General features: G+C 36.2%; 1 protein-coding gene across 1 annotated transcript in view; it reads right to left on the bottom strand.

The window, feature by feature from the left end:
* ADAMTS19 (ADAM metallopeptidase with thrombospondin type 1 motif 19) overlaps positions 1-27366 on the bottom strand; it is a 236229-nt gene that overhangs the window by 142825 nt on the left and 66038 nt on the right. Inside the window, exon 7 of the mRNA XM_042958856.1 lies at positions 19346-19389. Coding sequence (XP_042814790.1) covers positions 19346-19389 — 44 coding nt within the window. The remainder of the gene's footprint in view (positions 1-19345; positions 19390-27366) is intronic.

Raw genomic sequence — 27366 nt, 5'->3', positions numbered from 1 at the left:
ATAACATAAACAGTCAATTAACACCTATTTTGTATATATTATGTACTATACACTTAGAATAAAGTAAGCTAGAGAAAAGGGTAGTGAGAAAATTGTAAGAAAGGCAAAGTACATTTACAGTACCATACTGCATTTATCAAAAAATACCCACATATAAGTGGACCCATGCAGTTCAAACCCATGCTGTTCAAGGGTCAATTATATTTTCTTCTGGTCCAGAACTTGTACTTTTAAAAAACATTTTTAACATTTATTTATTTTAGAGAGAGAGGGAGAAGGAGGTAGGGAGAGTATGAATGGGGGAGGGGCAGAAGGAGGGAGACAGAGGATCCAAAGCAAATTCTCTGCTGTGAGTGCAAAGCCCTATGCGGGGCTTAAACTCACCATCATGAGATCATGACCTGAGCAGAAGAGTCAGCCGTTTAACCGACTGAGCCACCCAGACGGCCTCCCATAACTTATATTTTAATCCCTTAACAGAGCAAAATATTTTTATTTTCGATGTTGTTGTTTTAATTTTGATGAAATCTACTATTTTTTCCTTTAATGGGTTATGCTTGCGGTATTGTATCTAAAAACACTTTACCTAATTCAAGATCACAGATTCTGGTGTTTTCTTCTCGGCTTTATACTTTTACATTTTACACTAGATTAATAATACATTTTGTATAAAGTTTTATAAGTTTATTTATTTTCTTTTATTAAAAAAAGTAGGAGTGCCTGGGTGGCTCAGTTGGTTGAGCTATCGACTTCATCTCAGGTCATGATCTTGTGATTCATGAGTTCGAGCCCCATATTGGGCTCGCTGCTGTCAGCGCAGCATCTTCCTCAGATCCTGTCTCCCTCTCTCCCCTTTCATGCTTGTGTGTGCTCTCTCTCTCTCCCAAAAGTAAATAAACATTAAAAAAAGTAAAAGAACTTTATAGTCCTTCATAATGTAGAATGATGTCCAGTGTTTTCAAGACCATTTCTCCAAAGATTATTCTTACTTCATTAAACAGAATTTGTACCTTTATAGAAAATCATTGGCCACACTTGTGAAGATCTATTTCTGGAAACTGTATTTTGATCCATTGACCTATGTATCTATTTCTTTCTTTTTTAAGGTTTATTTATTTTTGAATGATAGAGTGGGTGAGGGAGCTGAGGGAAAGAGGATCTATAGTGGGCTCCATAATGACAGCAGGAAGCCTGATACGGGGCTGAAACTCATGAACCGCGAGATCATGACCTGAGCTGAAGTCAGACGCTCAACTGACTGAGCCACCCAGCCATCCCTTGTCTCTATTTCTTAAGCAGTACCATACTGTATCCATTATTGAAGCTTTGTAGTAAGTGTTGAAATCAAGGACGATTCCTCCAAAACTACTTTTCTTTTCAAAATTGTTTTGGCTATTCAGTTATTTGCCTTTTCATATATATTTTAGGATCGTCTTGTTTCTATCTACAAAAAAGAGCTCAAACTTTTATTGGAATTGGGTTAAATCTATAGATCAATTGAGAAGAGCTATATCTGTGCTCTGCTGAACTTCCTTATCTATGAACATCTGTTTCGATGTTCATCTAAATATTTATTTAGATCTTCCTTTACTGAGGTGCCCGGGTGGCTCAGTCAGTTAAGCTCAGATCTTGATCTCATGGTTTGCAAATTCGAGTCCCATATTGGGCTCTCTGCTGTCAGCACCAAGCCTGCTTTAGATCCTCTCTCCTGTCTCTGGAGGAGATCCTCTGTCCCCTTCTCTACCCCTCTCCCACTCATGCTCTTTCTTTCAAAATAAACTTAAAAAAAAAAAAAGGAGATCTTCCTTTATTGCTCTCATCAGCATTTTATAGTTTTAATCACACAGATTCTGTATATGTTTTGTTAAATTTATACTTAGATATTCCATTTTGGGCCTATAACAAGGATAAATACTCAAGAGTAGAAAAAGTATTTTATGTTTACTTATATTCTATTTCTTTTGCTCTTTCTTTATTCCTGATGTTCTAGTTTCCATTAAACATAATGTCCCTTCCATCAGAATTACTTACTTTGGCAATTCTTTTAAAGAAGCTCTTTTGATTATGAATTCTCTTGGTTTTTTCTTCATAAGAGATGCTCCTATTTTATCTTTTTTTTAATGTTTATTTTTGAGAGAGAGCAAGCGGGCAAACAGTGAAGAGGCAGAGAGAGAGAGGGAAGAGAATCCCAAGCAGGCTCAGCACTGTCAGCACGGAGCCCAATACAGGGCCCAAACTTACGAACTGTGAGATCATGACCTGTGCAGAAACCAAGAGTCACACACTTAACCAAATGAGCCACCCAGGCACCCCTATTTTATCTTATCTACACTGACAATCCTTTCTTTCAGTATTTTAAAAATAGCGTGCCATCCTACTGGCTTTCATGGTTTGTCATAACAAATCTGTTGTCATTAATAGCACTGGTCCCCTCAAAATAACAGATTTTTGGGTTGTGTCATTTTTTTCTTCATCTTTAGTTTTTGCTGTTTGTGATACACTGTGCATCTTTTCAGGCATTTCTTGTTCAGAGTTTACTTGGCCTTTTGATGATTCATATCTTTTGCCAAATTTGCAAAGTCTTCAGTCATATTTCTTCTCTCTTTGTGTCTCCTTCTGGGACCCATGATGATGTCTTGTGATATTTTCCACAGATGCCTAAGACATTTTTTCCCAATCTTCTTTTCTCTCTGGTGTTCAGTTTGGATAATTTCTTCTGATATATCATTAAGTTCTCAGACTCTTTTCTCTGTCACCTTGGTTCTACAACTCTGTACATTCAGGGAAATTCTTATTTTGGTTATTCTTTCTAAAGTGTAATATTTCCATTTGGTTTTTCATTATACATTCTATTTATTTCCTGAGACTATCTTTTCATTCATTTAAAAAATGTGTGCCCTTACTTTTTGCAATATATTTATAATAGATTTGTCATAGAATTCCAAAATCTGCACCACCTCAGAGAAAGTATGTGATGAGTGTCTTTTCCCATGCAAATTGAGATTTCCCTATTTTTTTTACAGATGGTGTAATTTTGAGTTGTATCCTGGACATTTTTAACACTACATTGTAAGACTCTCAGTCTTATTTAAATCCTACAAAGAATGCTGATACTTAATCATAAAAGTTCCAAAATTCCAAAGCTCTGTAGGCTTTGGTTTCATTGTCAAATTTCTACTGTTGATTTTCAAAGCCTTTTCCAGCCCTGTGTGTTTGTCATCTAGTGACCAGGCTGTGAATTAGGTGGCTCAGTAGCTTAGTGGGCTCAGTTCTCAAATTTTATGGTCATATTCACATACGCAAAGCTGAGGTAGGCAGAGGAGTTGATAACCGAGTGTACGGGGTTACTTTCCCTACCTCTTCCCTCTCCAGCATCTCCTTTGTCCCTTCCCTGTTCCTGTGGTTCTCATTCCAGTAGTGCTTCCAGAAAGTCTGGGCTTTAGTTATCCCACTCTGTACTGCGTTTTTTGGGACTACGTCTGTGTCTAGGCTTGAGCAATAAAAGGGCTGCAACAAAATGCAATGGGGTTCACCCTTCCCTCTTAAAATAAAAGCTCTGTAGACCAGAGAGTAAGGTTCATCTCAGATTTTTATGACTCCTGTTGGTCTCCCCACTGCCACTGTCATAGGATTGCTTGGTAGATAAGTCAGGAAAGAATGTGGGCAATTATTTAAAAGGGGGGACTTCCCCCACTTTCTCAGAGCATTAGGAGACCTTCTTCATCCTTGATTCAAACCAAAGGGATTTCCTAGCTCTCTCTCTCTGTACATGTCTTAATGACTACTTCCAAGTTTGGGCTGTTCTGAGTCCAGGAGAGAGAGAAAAATAATAAACTCACTGCTGGTTTGTAGTACTTCAAATTCTTGCCTTCTTCTCAATCTGCACTCTACTAATTACTTTTTAAAAATTTTTTAATGTTTATTCATTTTTAAGAGAGAGAAAGAGAGAGAGGAGGGGGAGAGGCAGAAAGAAAGAGCGAGACACAGAATCTGAAGCAAGCTTCAGGCTCTGAGCTGTCAGCACAGAGCCCAATGTGAGGCTGAACCCGACGAACCACAAGATCATGACCTGAGCAGAAGTCAGATGCTTAACTGACTGAGCCAACCAGGCACCCCGCTACTATTTACTTTTTAAAATCTTCAAATAGTGTTCTATTCTCCCATGTTTTGTAGCTACATTCAATGAAAGAGAAGGGTGGAGTGTGTTCACTCCAGCTTATCTTAAACTAGACAGAAGTTCCCTCTCTGGAAAAAAAAAACCAAAACAATAAGAACTACTGTCTTGTAACTTATAGAAAATTACCTATGGGATTGTATTACTTCTACAATGCAAATGAAGCATCTCAATGATCTCCATATTCTCTGGAGTCATTACCATTTCCAACCACATAAGAGCCAGAAATGGAAAGACTATGGCACATGCAAAGCAACTGATGTGCTGCATCATCAGATTGTTTAGGTATTAAAGACACAAATCACTGTACTATCTAGAAAAGCATGTTCTTCCATATGGGCTTACAAAGTTTCTGCATTTTTTGCCATCTAACAATTGGTAATATTCTTTATATCATAATAGAACTAACAATTGATAATATTCTATATATCATACTAGAACTGACCTACGAAAATTTTTCACTAAAATAATAGATTACATTGATATAATTACATACTAATAATTACACAAAAAGAAAAAAATGATTAATAAACTCAATTATCTTCAATACTCTTACTAGAGAAAATAAATGACATAGAAAAACTCAAACTGACATTAAGACAGAATCTTCTGATCATGAGATTATTAAAATTTATGGTCCAAATTAAAAAAAATATATATGGAAGGCTTCTTAATACTTCAGAGATGTGTGTCAATACATTTATGCTTGAAAGCTATGATGAGGGGCGCCTGGGTGGCGCAGTCGGTTAAGCGTCCGACTTCAGCCAGGTCACGATCTCGCGGTCCATGAGTTCGAGCCCCGCGTCAGGCTCTGGGCTGATGGCTCAGAGCCTGGAGCCTGTTTCCGATTCTGTGTCTCCCTCTCTCTCTGCCCCTCCCCCGTTCATGCTCTGTCTCTCTCTGTCCCAAAAATAAATAAAAAAAACGTTGAAAAAAAAAATTTAAAAAAAAAAAAAAAAAGAAAGCTATGATGATATAGACATGGAGAGAAGGTGGTGCAGAGTAAAGGAAGACAAGGGGAAACTGTCTTTGAATCACGTAGACAAAAGGTCAGCAAAGAGGAAAAGATTGAAAAGAATGTGAACATAGTACTTTTTATTCACCATTCTGTCTCTAGCACCTAGTATAAGCTTTTAGGCACAGAGAAAGTACTCCAAAATATTAGAAAAAAATTGGATAAATGAAAAAGAGCAAAGAGAGAGATAAAGAAGTCAAAAGGTCACCTCAAATAAAAGAACCAATAAAAGCTGAGGAAGAAGGACAATAAAAAGGCACAGTTTCTATTATCTTCTAAACATGACTCCAGGAGTTTCAGATAACAGAATTTAAAACATGATGAAAATTATCAACCTTTTAATCTCTGATCTATCTGAAACACACCATCATGCTTGGCGGCCATCCGAATTGAAGGCTGAGAGAAATCGCATGAAACCACCTTCCAACATATGCAGCAAATGCTCCTATGATGACTCCTAGTAAGTTCAATCATTGTGGCAGGGGATTAAGTAATGCAATATATAAATTACAAAAATAATTATCACAGCTTAATATTTCTGAAATAAGTACTTTTAATGTATCGTGTACAATCCTGATTAATACGTAAAAGTACATCTCCAATATGTTCGTTAATAATAGAGTGACCATACAGTTAGTTTGCTTGGGGCATCACCTCATTTTATGCTTGTGTCCAAGCATAATGATTAATTATGCTTCCTTTACCTTTTCAAAGAGTCTTAGTATAAATTATACTTTATATACTTTATCAGTACACGAATGTCACAGGCCTTTTTGTTGCAAAGCTAGACCTGGCCCAATCTGACACCCTTGGGGTTTTTTTTGTGTGTGTTTTTGTTTTTGTTTTTTTTTCTTTGCTGGTGCATTTTCCTATATTCTGGGCTGGTTCCACCTGATTTACCTCCTTTGATAGCCAGTTTTCCTCTGCCCTTTCCTTTCCACTCCACAGGCCAAGTGTTCAGACGCTTTCCAATTTAGTGTGGTATATGATCATCATTGATGCAACAAGAAAAAAGAAATATAAATGTGGAGAAATTGGGAAGATTGTAGGTTGTAATAAATTGTTGCAAAATTCTCTCAAAACCCTTTTTGTGTTGTTCTTTTTTTTTTTTTTAAGTTTATTTATTTTGAGAGAGACAGAGACAATCCAAGTGGGGAAGGGCAGAAAGGGAAAGAGAGAGAAAGAATCCCAAGCTGGCTCTGCACTGCCAGATGTGGTGCTGGAACTCCTGAAGTGCAAGATAATGACCTGAGCTGAAACCAAGAGTCAGATGCTGAACCATCTGAGCCACCCAGGCACCCCACTCTTAAAATCCTTTCACTGTTCTACTTTCTGGCCAGGTATGGTAAATGAAAATCTCTTTGAATGTCTTGGGGCGCCTGGGTGGCTCAGTCGGTTGAGGGTCCAATTTTGTGATCTCACGGTCTGTGGGTTTGAGCCCCACCTCAGGCTCTGTGCTGCCAGTTCAGAGCCTGGAGCCTGCTTTGGATTCTGTGTCTCCCTCTCTCTGCCCCTTCCACACTTGCGCTCTGTCTCTCTCTCTCTCAAAAAAAACAAAAAAAAAAAAAAACAAAAAAAAAAAACAGAAACAAACAAAACGTTTAAAAAAATCTCTTTGAATGTCTCCCTTCACTTTTGTTTCTTAACACACATTTTCTTTTTTCTTACTCTGCTTTCAGAGGGTCATGAACTATTCTTTCATCTGAGAGGGCTTCATTTTCTTCCAGTATATGAATCCACAATCAATATATAATCATATTCATCCTTTATTCTGACAGTGTTAGTTTTCTACTACTACATTACAAATTTTTATAAATGTAGTAGCTTCAAATGACACCCATTTACCATTGCAGTTTATAAGTCAGAAGTTTTGAATGGCTTAACTGGGTTCTGTACTTAGGGTCTCACAAGGCCAAAATCAAGGTGTCATCCAGGCTGTACTCATTTCTAATGTGTGGAAAAATACCAGCTTCCATGTTCTTTAGGTTGTTCTTTAGATACAATTCAGTTCCCTGCCTGTGCTTTAAAAGGGTAAACAGGGGAACCTGGGTAGCTCAGTTCATTGAGCATCAGACTCTTTCTTGGTTTCAGCTCAGGTCATGATCTCACAGTTGGTGGGTTCCAGCCCTGCGTTGGGCTCTGAGCTGACAGCACAGAGCCTGCTTGGGATTCTCCCTCTCTCTTTCTCTCTGCACCTGCCCTGCTCACTCACTGTCAAAATAAATAAATAAACATTAAAAAAAATAAAGGGTGAATGGAGTTAGATCTCCAAGTCTTAAGGTAAACTGAAGGATTGTACTTACATCTGTGAAATCCCTCCACAGCAGTACCTAGGTTAATGTTCAATTAACCAGGGGACAAGAATCCTAGGAGTGTCATCTTTAGGATTCTGTGTGCCACACAGAATCATATTTCACTTGCATTTCTGAGAAAATGCCCATTACACGCTGAGCAGCAATTTATAATATAACTCAAACCATGATCAATTCTGGGTATTTCAAACCTGAACCTAATTTACATGCAATTACACACATTTAAGGCAATGCATGTATCTAATATGTTTGATAATTTCTTTTGCAAAAGTAGAAGTCCCATTAGACTGAGTGGGCAAGAGTACCCACTATCATCCTTGAATCTATTAAGGGCTTGGAATGGGACTTTGAATATGGTGAATACCCACACAATATATTTGAATTCACGTGAAGACTTACATTACTATTTCACTTAGAAAGTAAGATTTAAGGGGTGCCTGGGTGGCTCAGTCGGTTAAGCATCTGACTTCTGCTCAGGTCATGATCTTGTGGTCTGGTCCATGAATTTGATCCCCGCGTTGGGCTCTGTGCTGACAGCTCAGAGCCTGGAGCCTGCTTTGGATTCTGTGTCTCCCTCTTTCTCTGCCCCTCCCCTGCTCCGCTCGTGGTCTCTCTCTCAAAAATAAACATTTAAAAAAATAATTAAAATGTAAGATTTAAACAGGAAAAAAGGTAACTTCATTCTTTGCCTAGTCCAAAGGAATGTACATTTCAAAATCCTGAATATGAAACCAGCATAATTTTTTGGTAGAAGAAATACAGTTCTAATCAAAAGGGTATTAAACTGGAGCGACTAATCTTAGTAATTTTTACCATCTCCAGTCTCTAAAATTCTCTGTGCTTTAGGTGCCATAATGCAAAAGAAAACGGACAACATCTATTTAATGAAAATTAAGCTACCTAAAAGAAACTGGCTTGACCTCTTCTTCTCACCCAATAAAAATGATTACTTCTGCTGAAATGTGGTTTGGAGAATGAACTGGTGTTTGGAAAGGGAAGTGTCTGGAGATTCTCACATGTACAGTGTCAACATAAAAGGGTTATTTAAGTATGTTTTAGTCTCTGAATATGTGTCTTCTTGGCAGTTGCTTTCTAGGTGGTCTGTATGCCTGTTTGACAATTTGCAAGCACATAAAATCAGAATTCTTCAGAAGTGTACAGGAGAATAAACCATCAGTCCAACCTGCTAAAAGATAGGACAAGAAAGTTTATTAACGATACAGAAGCACCTAAGTCGTAGCAACAGAAGACAGGGAGCGGCCAAGCTTACAGAACTGACAATCTGGTGGGGAAGGAGGCACACTCCCTCTCCTGAACAAGAGTTAGAAAAAGATTCATAGCTAAAAAACTCACATTGACCAACACGTACCTTTGCCAGTTCTATGTATTTACTAATTTTTTTTTTATATTTTAGACTCCTTAGGCAGTTTCATGAAACACAAACACATACACACTCACACACATTAGCAATGACTGACTTCTCATCAATGATTATCAATCATTCCCATGTTAAGGCAGAATTTCTCCAAGCGTATTCTGCAGAATCCTGGGCTTCTATAGTATCTTTTCTAAGATCTTTTCAAGAGGTGCACAAGGTCAAAAGTGCCAACATTTGCAATGATGGTGCAAAAGCAACGGTAGGTAAAATTGCCTAGCACAAAAAAAGGCAGCGGCACCAAACTTCACTGTCAGCCATTTTATTTTTCACTGATACTCCCAACGGGAAAAATGACAATTTCACTTTAAAATGGCCTAGATGAAGCAGTCAAATGTATTAATTTTATTAAACGGAACTCCTGAGTATACACATCTTTTAATATTTCATAACAAAAAGGAAGTAGGATAAAGGATTCCTAATGCTGACTAAATTATGATGTTGTCTCTAGGAACAGGGCTGTGAGATGGCTTGAATTATGAGCTGAACGGACTTTGTTTTTCACTGAACACCATTTTTGCTTGAAAGAATGTCTGAAAAACCTTGGTTATTCAGACTTGGGAATTTGGCTGACATTTACCCAAAAATGAACAAAATGAAACTGTCACTCCAAGGAAATGAATAGATAGAGCCACACACACACAATGAATACATCACCTAATATGATACATTTAATAGTGTCTATATGTGAATTTACCTATTTACCTATAGGGAAATGACAAAAATTCAAGCTTTTAAGTGAAATTAGAATAACGGACTTTTTAAAAAAGTAGTCTTTATGCCCAGTTTGGGGCTCGAACTCATGACTCCCCTGATCAAGAGTTACATTCTCTACTGACTGAGCTAGCCGGATGCCCCCTACTATTGGAAAACTTTTATCTGCCAGTGTGAGCTTGGTAGCTTCCCAAAACTTAAAAACTTTCCTGATGAGACTGATGCAGATATTGACAAACACGATTTTTTCATGTATATTACATGGTGAAATGTGCCAACACTCAGAAGATCTGCCTAAAGAATGAACTAATATTCTCCAGTTGACCAATGCTAAAAAGCCTAGTCCCCATCCATTTTCCAAGTACCTATCTTTGTGAGGGCAGATTTTCCGGAAACATTTCAACCAAAATAACAAATAGCAACACCTTATAGGCAGAAGCAGGTATAAGATCCTTGCTGACTTTGACAAGTCAGATATAAAGAGGCTGACAAAAATACAAAAGCCACGTCTTCTATTTTTTGTTTTGAATAATGTAGTGAAATTTTATAAAAAGTAGGTTCTTTATGCTAACGTTTGATGAGTTTATTGCTTAAAATGTTAACATTTGATGAGTTTATTGACTTAAAATATTTCAAGGAATTTCTCAGCTTTCGTTTCTAATATGGTGAGAATTGACAAATATGATTGACATTAAAAAGGCCCTTGGGACCTTCAATAATTCTCAAGAGTATAAATGGATGCTAAGACCAAAAAGTTTAAGAATAACTGGTTTATAGCATATATACAATTTAAGTATCTATAAAGAAGCTTCTAAAATTATTTTTTAGAAAACTTGTGGGAATCATCATAACTATTAACACCAATTCTCCAAATCTCTTAAACATTATAGCACATGTGAATGTTGAGAATATGAATTATGCGACCAAGTGAAGTTGTAGTGTGTGTAAAAATATATGCAACAATATTTTAAAACTCTTTCTGAAGTTCCATTTCTAGCAGCAATATATATATACTATATATGGTATAATATATATAGTATTGACTACTGTATATAGTCTATATATATATAGTAATATAGTATATATATATAATATACTATATAGTGTATACTATATATATACTATAGTATACACTATATAGTATATAATATACTATATAATATGCTATAATATAATATATTATAATATATATAATTACTATATATATATAGTAATGAGAGTGATTTTGTTTTATTATTTTTTAATGTTTATTTCTGAGACAGAGGGAGACAGACCACAAGTGGGGGAGGGGCAGAGAGAGAGAGAGAAAGACACAGAACCTGAAGAGGCACCAGGCTCTGAGCTGTCAGCACAGAGCCCGATGCAGGGCTCGAACCCACGAACCGTGAAATCATGACCTGAGCCGAAGTCAGACACTTAACCGATTGAGCCACCCAGGTGCCCCAAGAGTGATTTTAAAAAGTCTGATATTACCAAGTATACTTTTTAAAATCAGAACAAAAATCTACCATTCTTTCTGGAAATCCTAATAAAATCATGTTGCGGCTTCTGGGTCCGATTTCTAGTTTATATATGATATTTGGTTAAATATCTGGGTATTTGCCAAACTCACATCTAAAGGTGTTCAGCTTAAGTCACAACACTGAGACAAAGAGGGACTACTCAAGGTAAGACCTTGGAACTGAAACCTCTTCATAAAGTTATCTGTATATAAAGTGAGAAGGAGGGGATACCACTTTCCTTTCCGTCAACACAGTGAAAAAGTTGGTTAGGAAAACAAGTGCCCCCTGGCAAAAGGCAATGGCATAAAAACTTGTCTACTTTGACCCAGACTCTGTTTTTAAAAAAAGCCTTGCCTGAGAATATTCATAGTTGGCATATCTAAATTACAATACCTGCATGGTCTAAGGAATTGGAAATTAACTTAAATATGCCCAAGAAATTAACTTAAATACTTCTAAGGAATATGTGGAATAAAAATTATACCCTGAGAAAGGTTCCTCTTCTCCAGGCTACCCAGGATTCCCACAGATGAAAAATAAAAAAAAAAAAATTAAGAAGTAACTCAAATACAAAATTATATAACCTATGAGTAACAAGGCATCATGAACAAGATTCAACAAAATTAGCAAATAGGTCTAGAACCACAAGAACTTCAGTAACAGAATTATTAGTTTAAGTCAATGTTCACAAGTACACTTTTAATGATTTAGACCTAAAAGAAGAGAATGAACACATGAAGAAGGCTCAATATATTATCAAAATGCCATAGCAGGCAGAGAAAAAAAAAAAAGAATGAATTCAAACAGGATGTTTAGAAATAAAAAGAGGTATTGGAATAAAAAAAAAAAACCTTGATATTTAACAGATGAAATTGCTAAAAAATACATGAAGAAAATAGAAAGTTGGTATAAACTGAGAAACACAGAAGAAAAAGTTATCTAGAACACAGCACAGAAGGACAAAGATGGATTTGAAGACAGAAGAGAGAGAGGGAAATCGGAACCAGAAGTTGCAACATGATTTTATTAGGATTTCCAGAAGGGATGGTAGATTTTTGTTCTGATTTTAAAAGGTACACTTGGTAATATCAGACTTTTTAAAATCACTCTCATTGGCAGAAATCTCCCTGTAATCTGAATGTACATCTCTCTTACTACTAATGACGTTGACATCCTTTCTTTCCTTCCTTCCTTCCTTCCTTCCTTCCTGCCTTCCTGCCTTCCTTCCTTCCTTCCTTCCTTCCTTCCTTCCTTCCTTCCTCCCTTCCTCCCTCCCTTGCAATTCACCCTTGATGTATTCATGTATTCTGTTCTAAAAATGGCTGTTAGAGTCTTTGGTCCTTTTTGGCACATCTACAGCTTGTTTATTTCTTACTCACTGATTTAAAGATGTTGTTTTTATATTCTGGATTCTAATACTTTATTGATTATGTGTGTTGCAAATACTATATATACATCACTCAATCCAAGATTCCCATTTCACTTGTGATTTGTCTTATAACCAATAATGTCTCACAGTTAAGAATTTATTGCATAGGGTTTTTTTCTCCCTCTTCAGTGGCACACTATATAATGGTATGTCTTAAAATCAATGACAATAAAGGCACCCTAAAATCCATGAAATGTGGTTATCTTTTGCCTCATAGAAACCTGTTTTTTTTTCCATTGTCATTATGATACATTTTGATATACAGTATTTTCAAATTCAAATATAGTTGAATTTATCAAGCATTTCCTTTATAATTAGCATTTGTGTGTCCTTTTAAAAAAATCTGTCCCTAACTCAAAAATATGAAATGAATTTTCTATACTTTCTCTTCTAATTTTTTATAAATTTAAACCATGTGATTCAATTCAACTCTTCTCAATGTGAATAAATGTCTTAACATCATGTGTCTCCTCTCCCAGTGTTCTGTTTTATTTATCAATTTCACAAACGTGTGCCATGGCCTGGTCCTATTTATTATATACTATACTTAATATGTGATGGAGCATACTCCCCTTCCATATTCTTTGTTCACTAGTGTCTTGGCAATTCTTAGGCCTATGCTCCTCTATAACATTTAGAATCAGCCTGTCGATTTTCCTCCAAAACTCCTTTTACAATTTTAATGGAAATACATTCTATCAATAGGTCAATTTGAGGGAAATGGCATTGGTACCATCTTTAGTCTTCCATACCACGAGTACAGTTCATTTCTTCACTGAGTTGTGCCTTCATGATTGAATTACAAAATAGCTCAACAATTTTCTCCATATGTCCTATGTATTTTGGTATTAGACACATTCCAAATAATTTTATTTTTTCCATATATTTAATAGAATTTTTGAATTAAATGTTTCACTGCCAATTGCTGCCTTATAAAACGTAATTCGTTACTGAATATGCCTTTGATATCTAACCACCTTACTCTCTTGTTAATTTTAGTAACATAATTACATATTCCTTGTTTTTTTTTTAAATGCAGACAATCATAACGTCCACTTCATTTCAAGGCCTAAAATTTCTAATGCATTGTTGAATAGAAACAGTGATAACAAAATCTTCTCCTTGTTTCTGATTTTAAAAGGAATGCTTCCAATGCTTCACTATTTTTGAAAAGATGTTTATGTATTTTGTATAAATATCTTTAACTGAGTTAATAAAGTTTCTACTTTGTTCTATTTTCCAACAGTTTTTATCATGAATGTGTTTTGAGTTGTAGGAAAGACATTTTCTTTATCCATTGTGATGATCATATGGTTTTTATCTTTAATTGTATTACATAGTTACATTTTAAGATTTTCTAATGTTAAACTACTGCTGCATTTCTGGAATAAATCTCAAATAAAATAACCCTACTTGGTTATTTAAAAATACATTGTGAGATAATATCTGCTAATATTTGGTTTAGAATTCATTTCCTTCCTAAGTGAGAAAAGCTTATTGTTTTTCTTTCTTACACTGTCTACTTTAGGATTTGGTAGGAAACTTATATGGTTTTAATTTACCTTTTTCTATTCTGTAAAATAGTATAATATTGGAATGGTCTGTTCTTTGTAATGTAGTATAAATCATCTGTAAAATCCTCAAGGCTCAGTATTATCCTGGAAAGATTTTAAAGAACTGATTAGATTTCTTTCACTGTTCATAGATGATAGACTATTTTTTCATCTAGTCTGTCAGCTAGAAATGGTATCTATTCAGGTTTCTTAGTATAGCCCTAGTTTGTTGCTCTTTGTATATATTTATATATTCTGAAGCAAATTTCTTCTTTTTATCTAATCCTAAAATCATTACCAGTTCTTAAAACAGTCTATAAAGATTTGAGAGCACCAAATTTCTGAATTGCTTCTCTATAAGTCATGAGAGGAGGTAATTAGTTATTAGAAAGTGTATTGTTTTTCTAAGGCTGCTGTAATAAATTACCACAAATTTAGTGGCTTAAAACACTCAAATTTATTATCTTACAATTCTCTATACTAGAAGTTTGGCCCAGAAGTCATCAGCTAACATCAAGGTATCACAAGGCTCTCCGTGCACCTTTGCGGAAGCTCCTGGGGAGAATCCATTTCTGTGTTTTTTCCAGATACGAGAAGCTGGTGATATTTCATTGCGGGCCCCATCCCTCCAGCTTCAAAAGCAGTAATGATGAGTTGAAACCTTCACATTACATCTCTCTGGGCCTATCTTCAGTAATAATCACATCTCCCCTTGACTCACCTCCTCTGCTTGCCTCTTCAGTCTTTAAGGACCCTTGCGATTACTTTGGGCATACCAAGACAGGCCAGGATAATCTCCTTCCTATTTTAAGTTCCTCTTATTTTAGTTGATGGGCAGCCTTAATTCCATCTGCAACCTTCATTTCCCTATGTAATGGAACCCAACATATTCCCAGGCTCCAGGGACTGGGACATGTATGTCTTTGGGGGCCATTATCCTGCCTGCCACAGAAAGTAACAACCTCACTAGCAATGCCAGAGGATAAAGAATTGCCACTCACATCCATAACTGTACATTATATCTCCCAACATTTAAGGATATCACAGACTTTGCCCAACCTCAGATTTAAAAAATTCTAAATTATACTGACAACACTTTGAATAGGTCTCAGGTTACAAACCAAATTTCAATTTCAGGAATGCTAAAAGGTGACACACATATGGTTGAGAGTTGATATTTTGTTGATCAAAACCTTTAACAGAATTTTTTTTCTTCCAGTTTCTATATACCTACCTACCAATCTACCACCATCTGCGTGACAAAATCAACAGGAAAAAGTGACTGAAGGGATGGTAAAGCAACTTTTACTTTTTATCCTCTAAACAGCTTTTCAGATATAAGTTTAATAAATAGGTACAACTTATCAAATGAAGCATTTATTTATAAATATCCCACAACACAGATACAGCCCAACACATTTAAGATGTACACATCTTTTGCATCAGCAAATGAGCAAAACATCCTACTGTTTCAAAGTTAAAATGCTGATAAATAAATTCTTTCCAAGTCTATATTTTCCATTTTTAAATACATTCTAATTTATACAATTTTGTTCTATAACTTCATGCAGTTACTTTTCTCACTTTCAGTCTTCTAGTTGTACTGCCCTCTGTTATAGAAACACATCACATCACAGAAGAAAGCTGACTCATTATTCTAAGATCTGAGGCAGAGGCCAGGAGCACCACTTACTAACAGTGGTGCTGGACCAATTTGCAACCCCTCGGCAAGGGAATAAAAGGGTGTGAGAGAAACTAGTGCAGACTGAATGCCAATTAAAAACTAGCTGCCTATGGGGCGCCTGGGTGGCTCAGTTGGTTGAGTGTCCAGCTCTTGATTTCAGCTTAGATGATGGGATCCCAGGGTCATGGGGACTAAGCCCCCTGTCAGGCTCTTCAATGAGTGTGGAGCCTGCTTGAGATACTCTCTCTTTCTGCCTCTCTCTTTCTCTCTCCCTCTGCCCCTCTCCTCCCCTTGCATTCTCTCTCTCAAAAACGAAAAACAAGCTGTCTTTGCAAATGTGACAGTTTCACATTCTTTGAGGTCAACAATATAGCTTCCATTATAAAGGTGAGGAATCCAAACCTTCAATGTGTTAAATAATGTGCCCCCATCCCTGTAAGTAATAGAGAGCAGAGGTCTGGTTTAAATCTAGGTGTCTGCAAGGCACTTGGGTGGCGCAGTCAGCTAAGCATCTGACTTCCGCTCAGGTCATGATCCTGCAGTTCTTGAGTTTGAGCCCGCATCAGGCTCTGTGCTGACACCTCAGGGCCTGGAGTCTGCTTCGGATTCTGTGTCTCCCTCTCTCTCTGCCCATCCCTGCTCACACTCTGTCTCTCTCTCTCTCAAAAATAAACATTAAATAAAATTTAAATCTTCGTGTCTGATTTCAAAATCCATACTCTATTTTATTTCAGTGTTTCCTTCACCTGTGAAGTAATAATGATAATAAAACTAGAGAATTCAGATTTTGAAGAAATTAAACAAAATAACGTCCACTGAAGTGTTGCTCAACTTACAAGGTATAGTGTAAGTCTAACCATTGTTTTTAAAATACAGGTATTTCTCTTCATTTATAACTCAAGTTAATACTATAAATTCAAAGCTTTTAACTGCTGTCTCTTACTATACCTACTGGGAGACTAGGTGAAAATGTCATCTTCATGTGATCATTCAGGCCCGTATTATCCAAACTAATAGATACAAAATCCATTTTCCTTTCTTCTTCCTCTCTTACAATATTTTCATTCCATAGTACCCAAAGTGAAATGGGCTGCCTTCACATCAGTAATAGATAGAAGAAGCAAGAAGGTATGATTCACTGATATAACAAAAGCGCCTGACAAAAATATAGCCCATAATATTACATACGGAGATTTTTCAATGTGGGTCAATAAACATTTTATTGATAAGCCCCAATATCTTTTTTTGTTGTTACACTAGAGATAGAGAGCTGTTAAGACAACCTGCAAGCTAAAGATGCTTCTTTAACTCTGGGAACAATTCATAAAGGAGTTTTAATGCACCCTCTTAATAACCATGGAAATCATTAATATTGCCCCATATTTTTCTTTCCTTATAAATGAGTATATGAGTATCAGGGAAAATCTATGTCTTATGCCATAAGCTACAGAAGTAAAAAGCTTAAATTGTCTTAAACAATAAAGAAACTTACTGGCTCACACATTTGGGAGCCCAGAGGTTAGACTGGGCCCTAGGTTGAACGATTCAGTGATTCAACAATGTTATCAAGGAGGCCCCAAGAATCTAAGTACTCAGGAATACAGAGAGATCTCAGGAAGGGTATTGGACCTTCCACATCCTATGTATTTAGAACCAGTTTCTACCACGCTCTTAATGGACAGGTTGAATACAAAGGGGGACTGATTACACCACTTCCCTGATGAAGCATACACATTTCGTCCAAACACATCAAGATACTTCCTTATTCAAATATGCTTTAAACCAGAAAATAAGTTTCATAGATAATATATACCACGAATATGCATGATATTTTCAACTAGCAGATTTACCAAGATGCGAAACAGTCATAATAAAAAAGAAATTGCTTTGGGGCACCTGGGTGGCTCAGTTGATTAAGCACTGGACTCTTGATTTGGGCTCAGGTCATGATCTCACAGTTCATGAGATTGAGCCCTGTGTCGGGTTTTGGGCTGACAGTGTGGAGCCTACTTGGGATTCTCATTCTCTCTCTCTCTCTCTCTCTCTCTCTCTCTCTCTCTCTCTCTCCCTCCCTCCCTCTCTCTCTCTCTCTCTCTCTCTGTCCCTCTTTGTCCCCTCTCAAAATAAATAAATAAATATTCAAAAAAAAAAAACAAGAAAGAAATTGCTTTGCCTCATGTTAGCATGGCTTCCTTAGTCTGTGTGCAAGTTATAAAGAGGCGGATAGCATGTATAATTACGGGAGATACTGCCCAGCTCTCAGGTGCTTGAATGAGGCCACAAGTTGATCAGCTACATTAAAGAAGGCTTAGGGGCAATATAGTTGTGCAAGTAGAGGTAAAGGTAATTATCTTGATACAGGCTTCGCTGTAATCAAAATCTTCTGTGGTTAGGTTGATTAAAACTATGCATCCAGATTCAATTTCTGGAGATTCAAACAAGAGGAGAAGAAAACTGCAGGAAGCAGGAAAATCGTCTCTAAATCATTCAGCTTTTCCTTAGGTGTCTAGCTCTTTTTTATGCTATGGCCTCTCCTATGCCAAACAATTTTTTGATTCCATCATTATCTGCCTAACACTATTACGACTATTTTCCACTTACTATCGCAGATTTAATCATACGAGGTTGATGAGAACTTATGATGAGTACTTAATGATGGAACTACTTAAACATTATTTTTTAAAATACATGATCCCCTTTATTCTTTTTTCCCTTTTTAAATTGTTCATCTTACAAAGATGACATATGACATGTCAAAGATAGTTAAGTTAAATTATGTCCTACTCTACAGAAATAAAGCCCACATTCTATGTCAAAACCAGATTGGACTCTTAACCATACCTTACCAATAATGCCTTATTATATACAGCTACATGACTTAAAACTAATATATATAGCTATATATTTATATATAGTTTTACATAAGGATAAGTAAATTATGTAGATGCATTTATTCTCTCAAAATTAAGAACTGTGGTTTCATGGATTCTATTGGCTGTGTAGTTATGTTTTAGGAATTTTAGATGTCGAGGACAAAATATAAAAAATTTACTACTCTCGGTACAGAAAATCCTCATTAGTTGGGAAAATGAGATGGGGTTTCCCTGATACAGTCTGCAAAGAACTTCAAGCATTTATAACTCAAAAAAGATCCACTAGCCTGAAAAAGGTCAATCATATTGACATGAATATATTTTGCCTTGATATAGCAGTAATAATAGAATTTTACTGAATTCTATTCATGTATACATCTTTGTGAAAATAAGAAAAAAGAACTCATGTTATTCTTAAAGCATTGTTTAAAATGTTTCTGCAGTATACGGTGTATATATGTCTTTAAGCTGTTTCGTTAATAACTGAAGTGTTGACAAATGATTAAACACAAAGGTTGGAAATACATACCTGTGACATTCTAAACACACTCCATTAAAACCAACACTCTCAAACAATTTCCTATGCTAAGACAAATGATGTGTTAAAGGTCCCCAGAATGCCTCAAAAGTATAAAATTTTTTACATACACTTACCAACTGTATCACATGGTTCATCTTTGTGAACACAGAAATCTTTCCTAGAAAGGAAATAGAAAATGGAAGTAAAATCAGCTTTTCCACAATCGACAGATTATGTGACTCATTTTTAATAATTACATGAACAAATAAACACACATTTTTTCTCCAAGAATTTACTAGGACTAAGATTAACTAATTTTAATTCTAACAAAATATGAGAATTCTTAAATTTTAATGATGCATCTTTACCTCATATAATCCTGAAACATGCTATCCTAGTTCATAAAAAATATCTCAAAAATAAAATTCTATCTTGTTTTGAATTTTACAGGATTTAACTTTTTTATTATAAAAATGTATATGTGATATTGGGACATGGCTGTCCCTCTCTCTCGCAAAAATAAATAAACATTAAAAAAATTTTTTAAGGCGTGAGGAAATTAATATTTTTACACAGGTAAGATCTAACCATGAGTAATATCCTATAATTTGCTATTTGACCACTGTATCTCAAAGAGCATTCCATAAATTATGAGCTTTAGATGCAAAGCATATGAAAGCACAATTTTATCTACCTTTTACTAGCTATGTGACCTTAGGCAATTTACTGAACCTTCTTGTGCCTCTGTCATCTCATCTAAAAAAGGGGGAGGTAATAATGATAGCTATCTACCATGTAGGTTTGTAGTACAGGATAGATGATTTAACACATAAAAACATTTATTTTTTTTAATGTTTATTTATTTGAGAGAGAGAGAGAGGGAGAGAGCGCATCAGCAGGAAAGGGGCAGACAGAGAGGGAGACAAAAAATCTGAAGCAGGCTCCAGGCTCTGAGGTCCAAGCTGCCAGCCCAGAGCCCAAGGCAGGGCTCAAACCCATGAACTTGAACTTAAGCCAGATGCTTAACCGACTGAACCACCCAGGCACCCCAACACATATAAGACATTTAAAAGTGAGTTCAGTGAATGGGTTGGATGAGTTAACACACAGAAAACCTTGAAAACAATGCCAATCACCTAGTAAGCTCTCAAAACTTAGTTGTTGACATCTTTGTTGTCTTTTGTTGTTCTTGGTATTTCTGTACTATAATTTAAGCAATCTACTGATGAATGTTTATTTTCTATAGAATTTTTACTATTACAAACAATACAATAATTAGTCTTTGTGTGTATGGAAGGGAGAAATGTTTTTTTAATTCCTCTGTCATAGCCATCTGAATGCCATCTCTAAATGAAAAATGATTTATAAAAATTAAGTGCAACACTCCTATCAATTTCACGGACACCTACACTGAAACGATAATGGTTAGTTTTCAATTCACATTTTGCTCAGCCCACCAGCAGCATCTGTAACTTAATATTTATGTGTAGTTTTGTAAACGTACCATGCATATTTAAAATGTAAAGAAATAAGGGGTGCCTGGGTGGCTCAGTCAGTCAAGGGTCCTACTCTTGATTTCAGCTCAGGTCATGATCTCACACCTCTTGAGTTTGAGCCCCACGACGGACTCTGAGCTAGCAATGTGGACCCTGCTCGGGATTCATTCATTCTTTCATTCTTTCATCCTTCCTTCCTTCCTTCCTTCCTTCTTTCCTTCCTTCCTTTCTTTCTTTTCTTTCCTTTCCTTTTCCTTCTTTCCTTCCTTTCCTTCCTTCCTTCCTTTCCTTCCTTCCTTCCTTTCCTTCCTTCCTTCCCTCCCTCCCTCCTTTTCTTTCCTTTCCTTCCTTCCTTTCCTCCTTCCTTCCTTCCTTCCTTTCCTTCCTTCCTTTCCTTCCTTCCTTCCCTTCCTTCCTTCCTTTCCTTCCTTCCTTTCTTCCTTTCCTTCCTTCCTTCCTTCTTTCTTTCCTTTCCTTTTCCTTCCTTCCTTCCTTCCTTCCTTCCTTCCTTCCTTTCCTTTCCTTCCTTCCTTCCTTTCTCTCTCTCTCTCTCTCTCTCTCTCTCTCTCTCTCTCTCTCTCCACCCGTCTCCTGCTATCTCTCTCTCTTAAAGTAAATAAATAAACATTAAAAAATAAAATGTAAAGAAATAAACAAAAAAAAAAGATTCTTAAATACAGAGAACTGGTGGTTTCAAGAGGGGAGGTGGGTGGGAGACGAAATAGGTGAAAGGGAGTAAGAGTACATGTATCATGATGAGCACTGAGTAAGGTATAGGATTGCTGAATCACTAACTTGTACACCTGAAACTAATATAACAATGTGTGTTAACTATCCTGGAATCAAAACTTGAAAAAAATGTTTATTCTCAAATTGTTTGGAGACAAGCTATACATTCCCATTAGATCTAGCTAACAAATTCTGATACATAATGGCTTAAGAGGGGAGCCTGGGTGGCTCAATCACTTAAGCATCCAACTTCGGCACAGGTCATGATCTCGTGGTCCATGAGTTCGAGCTCTGTGTCCAGCTCTGTACTCAGAGCTCAGAGCCTGGAGCCTGCTTCGGGTTCTGTGTCTCCCTCTCTTTCTGCCCCACCTCCACTTGCACTCAAAAATGAACATTAAAAAAAATAGAATAAAATAAAATGGCTTAAGAAAATGAGAAATTCTGAATTTATTTTTAAATTTGTTCATGAAGAAGAGATGTTAAAATTCCACTGTGGTTATAAATTTGTTTCCTTGTGATTCTAATTTTTGCCTTACAATGAAACTAAGTTATCTCTGAACTTTTATAACTTATTTTGATTTAGTTTTTACTATTGAATGGAATTGTAAATGGAATGGAATGGAATTGAATGGAAATCCTACTTATCCTAACATTTTCCCTGTTAAAGTCTATTTTGTCTGATATTAACAAAAATTAATATATTAGTAATACATTAATAATTGCCTGGTATATCTTTTTTCTTTACTTTCAGCTTTCATTTTCTCTAAGTCTCTTATAAACAGCATATGGTTAAAATTATAAAACCTGTTTATATAATCTATTTATTTATTTTTTAATATTTTTTAACGTTTATTTATTTTTGAGACAGAGAGAGAGCATGAACAGGGGAGGGGCAGAGAGAGAGGGAGATACAGAATCGGAAACAGGCTCCAGGCTCCGAGCCATCAGCCCAGAGCCTGACGCGGGGCTCGAACTCACAGACCGCGAGATCGTGACCTGGCTGAAGTCGGACGCTTAACCGACTGCGCCACCCAGGCGCCCCTGGTTACTTTTACTTTTAAAATACATTGTATTAGTTCCCTATTGCTGTTGTAACAAATTGCACAAATATAGTGATTTAACATAAATGTATTATTTTACAGTTTCAAAGTCCAAAGTCTAGAGTTCACTGGGCTAAAATAAAAGTAGAGGCAATACTGTGTTCCTTCTGGAATCCCTAGGTGAGATTATGTTTCCTTGCCTTTTCTAGCTTCTACAGACTGCCTGTATTTCTTGACTCACAATTCCCTTCTATCTTCAAATCTGGCAATGGCATCACTTCATCACTACCACCCTAACATCTCTTTCTCTGACTCTCTTGCCTCCCTCTTTCCCTATAATTTGTGATTGCCCTAGGCTCCCCTAGATAATCCAGGATAATCTCCCAATCTCAAAATCCTTAACATAATCACATCTGCAAAGTCCTGTTGCCATATAAGATAACATAGTCACACTGTCTGTGGATTAGAACACAGACATTATTCTATGTGCCACATTCAATTGAAATTTTTTTTTAATTTTTTTTTTACGTTTATTTATTTTTGAGACAGAGAGAGACAGAGCATGAACGGGGGAGGGTCACAGAGAGGGAGACACAGAATCTGAAACAGGCTCCAGGCTCCGAGCTGTCAGCACAGAGGCCGACGCGGGGCTCGAACTCACAGACCGCGAGATCATGACCTGAGCTGAAGTTGGCCGCTTAACCGACTGAGCCACCCAGGCTCCCCTCAATTGAAATTTCTACAGTTAAAAATTATCTTCAGTGCCCTCCTGAAAAAAGGACATCATAATGCTTTTAATTCAACTGTTCCCTTCAATCTTTCATATTATTTTTATCTGATATTATAATTCTATCTCAATTTTTAAAATCACAAGTTAGATCGGCTACACCATTAATGCTTCTTTAGATTTGCCCCTGTATTTATCAATTTATTTTCTCAATAATATCTTGTATCATTACTTTCTAGAGAGCTTGTTATTCTGCAAGTACATTGTTCAGTATCTCCTTCAGTGAGGATCTATGAATAATAAACTGTTCCAGACTTTGTTTCCTGTGTATTTAGTTATAATGGAACAGTGTCTAAGTGCAGAATTTTAAGTTAACTTTACAGAATTCAGCACATGAAAAATATTATTTCATTTATTTCTAGTATTCATAAATACAGAATAGAAGTCGCCATGCATTTGGTTTCTGGTTAAACTTTATTGAGATATGATTGGCATATAACATGGTTTTTGGTTAATTTTAGGATTTCTTTATGTCTTTGTAGATGTGCAGTCTCACCTAGATGTTTCTAGGTACTGATTTTGACTTTATTTATCTTCTTTGGTCCTTGGTGTTTTCCAATTTGAAGATCCTATGACACATAAAAATTCTTAGCATTATCTATGTAGGTATTCCTCTCACATTCTCTCTATTATGCTAGAATATCTTTAGGTCTTTAAATGTATTTTTGTTCTTTTCATTCTAATGTCTGTAACTCTCAAGAACTCTTTTGTAATTCCATCTGTTAACCACTCGAGGCAGCCTTCTGGAAACATCCCACAGATATATCATCCAATCCACTAGTACTCTCTTCAGCTGCATCTAATCTGCTCTTCAACTCAGATAGTGAGATTTTAAGTATAAGTACCTTTCTTTTATAGTTGTTTTATTTTCCTCAATTTTCAAATCAACTTTTTCCCCCTCAAACAATTTATTCTCACATTTTGATTTTTTTGGTGTTTTTAATCCTGTGAACAGGTTTTTTTTGTGTTTGTTTTTTTTTTTTTTAATCCCAGCTTTTTAAATTAGTCTTTACTGGGACTCCTGGCTCTTATCATGAAAGATGCTGTCATTTTGTGTTGTTGTTGTTATTTGTGTTTAATATTTATTCATTTTTGAGAGAGAGACAGACAGACAGAACATGAGCAGGGGAGGGGCAGAGACAGAGGGAGACACAGAATACAAAGCAGGCTCCAGGCTCTGAGCTGTCAGCACAGAGCCTGACACAGGGCTCAAACTCATGAATCATGAGATCATGACCTGAGCTGAAGTCGAACACTTAACCAACTGAGCCATCCAGGCACCCCATGTCATTTTGTGTTTTGAAATTCTATGGTGAACTAATTTAGTTGCACTCCGTTTGCAGTAGCCTTGTGCGGTGTAAGTCAAGAAAGGGACCCTTCAGAGTAGTGTTGTGCATGTTTTCAACAAGGGTTTCAATGTGGAAATCATATTTGTGGTACCAAATCCCCAGAGGAGCTGGTTTTTTCCTAACTTGCGGTTATGGCTGAGCCGGAATGCTTCTTGTCGACAGCCTGCACTCTTTTGCTGAGCTTCTACCAGATCATACTTTAGTCAAAGGTGTAGTTATCTAAGGGTTCTGGCCTATATGCAATCATTTCAGCTCCACTGCCACACTTGCAAAGCCTCAAAGTATTCTCTTCGTCTGGGAGTTAAATCCAAGAACCGAGAGGTTTAGGTCAAAATAACTCCTCCCAGGGAAACGATCACTTTACCTCAGAAGCTCTCTTTTGTGTTTTGCTTTTGTGTGTGTGTGTGTGTGTGTGTGTGTGTGTGTGTATGTGTGTGTATGTGTGTGTGTGTGTGTGTGTGTTTATGTATTTGTTTTTGCCACAGCCTTTAATTTTTTGGCTCATCTGTATGTATAAAAGGATTTTTATTCTATTTTTTCTACAATTCCAAGATGTCTATAATGGGAACATCTCATGATTATCTAGCCAGATTATCACATAATTAAAGGAATGGAATATAATTTGTGACCTAACATATAGAAATTAGAATAGAGAAACATATATGTATTGTTAACCTGATTAGATCATAATGTACATAGAATCAAGCCATATAGACTTATTCTATTATCACACTTTATATCATGCAGTTTCTTTTACCAAACTATTGAAAGACTGTATAACTGCCTCAGTGAGATGTTCACATTGACCTCAATTGATAATAAACTTTTTTTTCAAAGATACCTTTCTACAAGTGGGGAATGTGTGAATTATGAATTATTGTAAACATTAGTAATTGTTACAATATTGCTATTTCTTTTCCATAAGATTGGAGGAAAAAACGGGTATGTGTGGATAGCCATGGATATGAATGAACTACAGAATGATGTAACTTACTATCAACAATTAATCATGATAATTTTTTACTATTCCTCCTGGCAAATATCTGACAGACATGATTTCCATATAGAATCAATCCTTGATTACTAGAATAAAGTAGACAAAGGTAGAGTTGCAATAAAGAAGACAAAACATGGGGCACCTGGGTGGCTCAGTCAGTTGAGTGTTCAACTTCAGCTCAGGTCATGATCTTATGGTCCATGAGTTCGAGCCCCGCATTGGGCTCTGTGCTGACAGCTCAGAGCCTGGAGCCTACTTTGGATTCTGTGTCTCCCTCTCTCTCTGCCCCTCCCCCACTCATGTTCTGTCTCTAACAAAAAATGAATAAATGTTAAAAAAATTTTCAAATAAAAGAAGATAAAACATAACCTTAAATAATCTATTTCAACACAAGTCACCTAACTGACTTAATATAAACTTGATATATTTAAATAATATTCAGGATTTAGGAATATGTTTACCATTCTGCAGTTATGTATAACAAAAATAATACAGGAATGACTGCCAATCTCATGAATTTCTGCACAAAGAATCACTTGAAGATTTGTTATTCCTGTGGGTCTCTCCGCGAAGAACACTTTTCCAATACTTCACCAGGATTCAAGAAAGGCAGAAATTCAGACCCTCTTGCATCTTATCCTTTCCTTTTCCTTTCCTCACTAATTAATTCTACTCTTAAATATTTGGCTTTGGTTTGTTTTAGCAGCCATGTTTTCCTCTGCTCCTGCTTTTAGACTGCATAGCAGACACATCTTTGCTCTAGAGAGACCTACTCTAGAGACCTCTCATCTGGCTGCAGGGGAGTCAATCATACCTCGAATGCAATAGACACAGTGCAACATTACAGTTGCTACCTACTGATAACTGTGTATTTCCAAACAACAGGAACAGCACAACATGTTGTCACTAATCTAAAAATGTTAATTTTGTTTCTGAAATAAACCATTATTTTTTATTCTGATAAATCTAAAAACTAGTTAATCCATCCTGGACAAGTGAAAGCTGGCTGCTATCACTTGATAGATTAATATTCACTGTACAAATCATCTTTTCTCTTTTTACGTAGAATATACAATCTTATCAATATTACTTGCACCTGCCTTAACATATGTGTACTTTCCAACCGAATTAATGTTGTAAAGTAGGTCAATTTCTGTTAATTATTAGAAAGTAAATAGCAAAGAAAATTTTACTGAACTAAATAAGCAGATTGTCCATCAGCATTGAGTATCTTAATAGTTTCACTTTGTTTTTGTAACAAAAAAATTTTTTAATACATGCCTTAATTAGAAAGGCAACTCTAAGTAAATGAGGGAAGACACACTTAAATTTTACCTTTTATCCCATTAATCACTTGAACTACCATATGCTAAACTTCTAAATTAAACTAGTGAATAGCATCCTTTCAACATTTTCAATATTCAAGATCAAAACTGAAAACTTTAGAAATACAAACAAAACATTCACTGGAACACTTATTCCCAGGGTTATAACCGAACGTTTTGAAAATCTAAGTGATTCCTTGACAGCCACTGAGGCAGACCCTAACTATCCCCTAACCCCCAGCATCATTCCCCTGAGAAACCACCTTCAAATGTATCATATTTTCTAGTCACTGGCTTCTAATCACAGAATTTGCCTCCCCACTCTATCCTGACCCAAAGCCACTTTTTTAGAGGATCTAAAGCGAATAAATAATACAGTAAGAAAATATGAATGGCCCTGAATCATCCAAACCTAGTGGTTGACATTTCTAG

This window comes from Panthera tigris, chromosome A1 (assembly GCF_018350195.1).
Source record: "Panthera tigris isolate Pti1 chromosome A1, P.tigris_Pti1_mat1.1, whole genome shotgun sequence".
Classification (NCBI taxonomy): domain Eukaryota; kingdom Metazoa; phylum Chordata; class Mammalia; order Carnivora; family Felidae; genus Panthera; species Panthera tigris.
The sequence above is the reverse complement of the archived record's forward strand: the minus strand, read 5'-3'. Positions and strand labels throughout refer to the sequence as shown.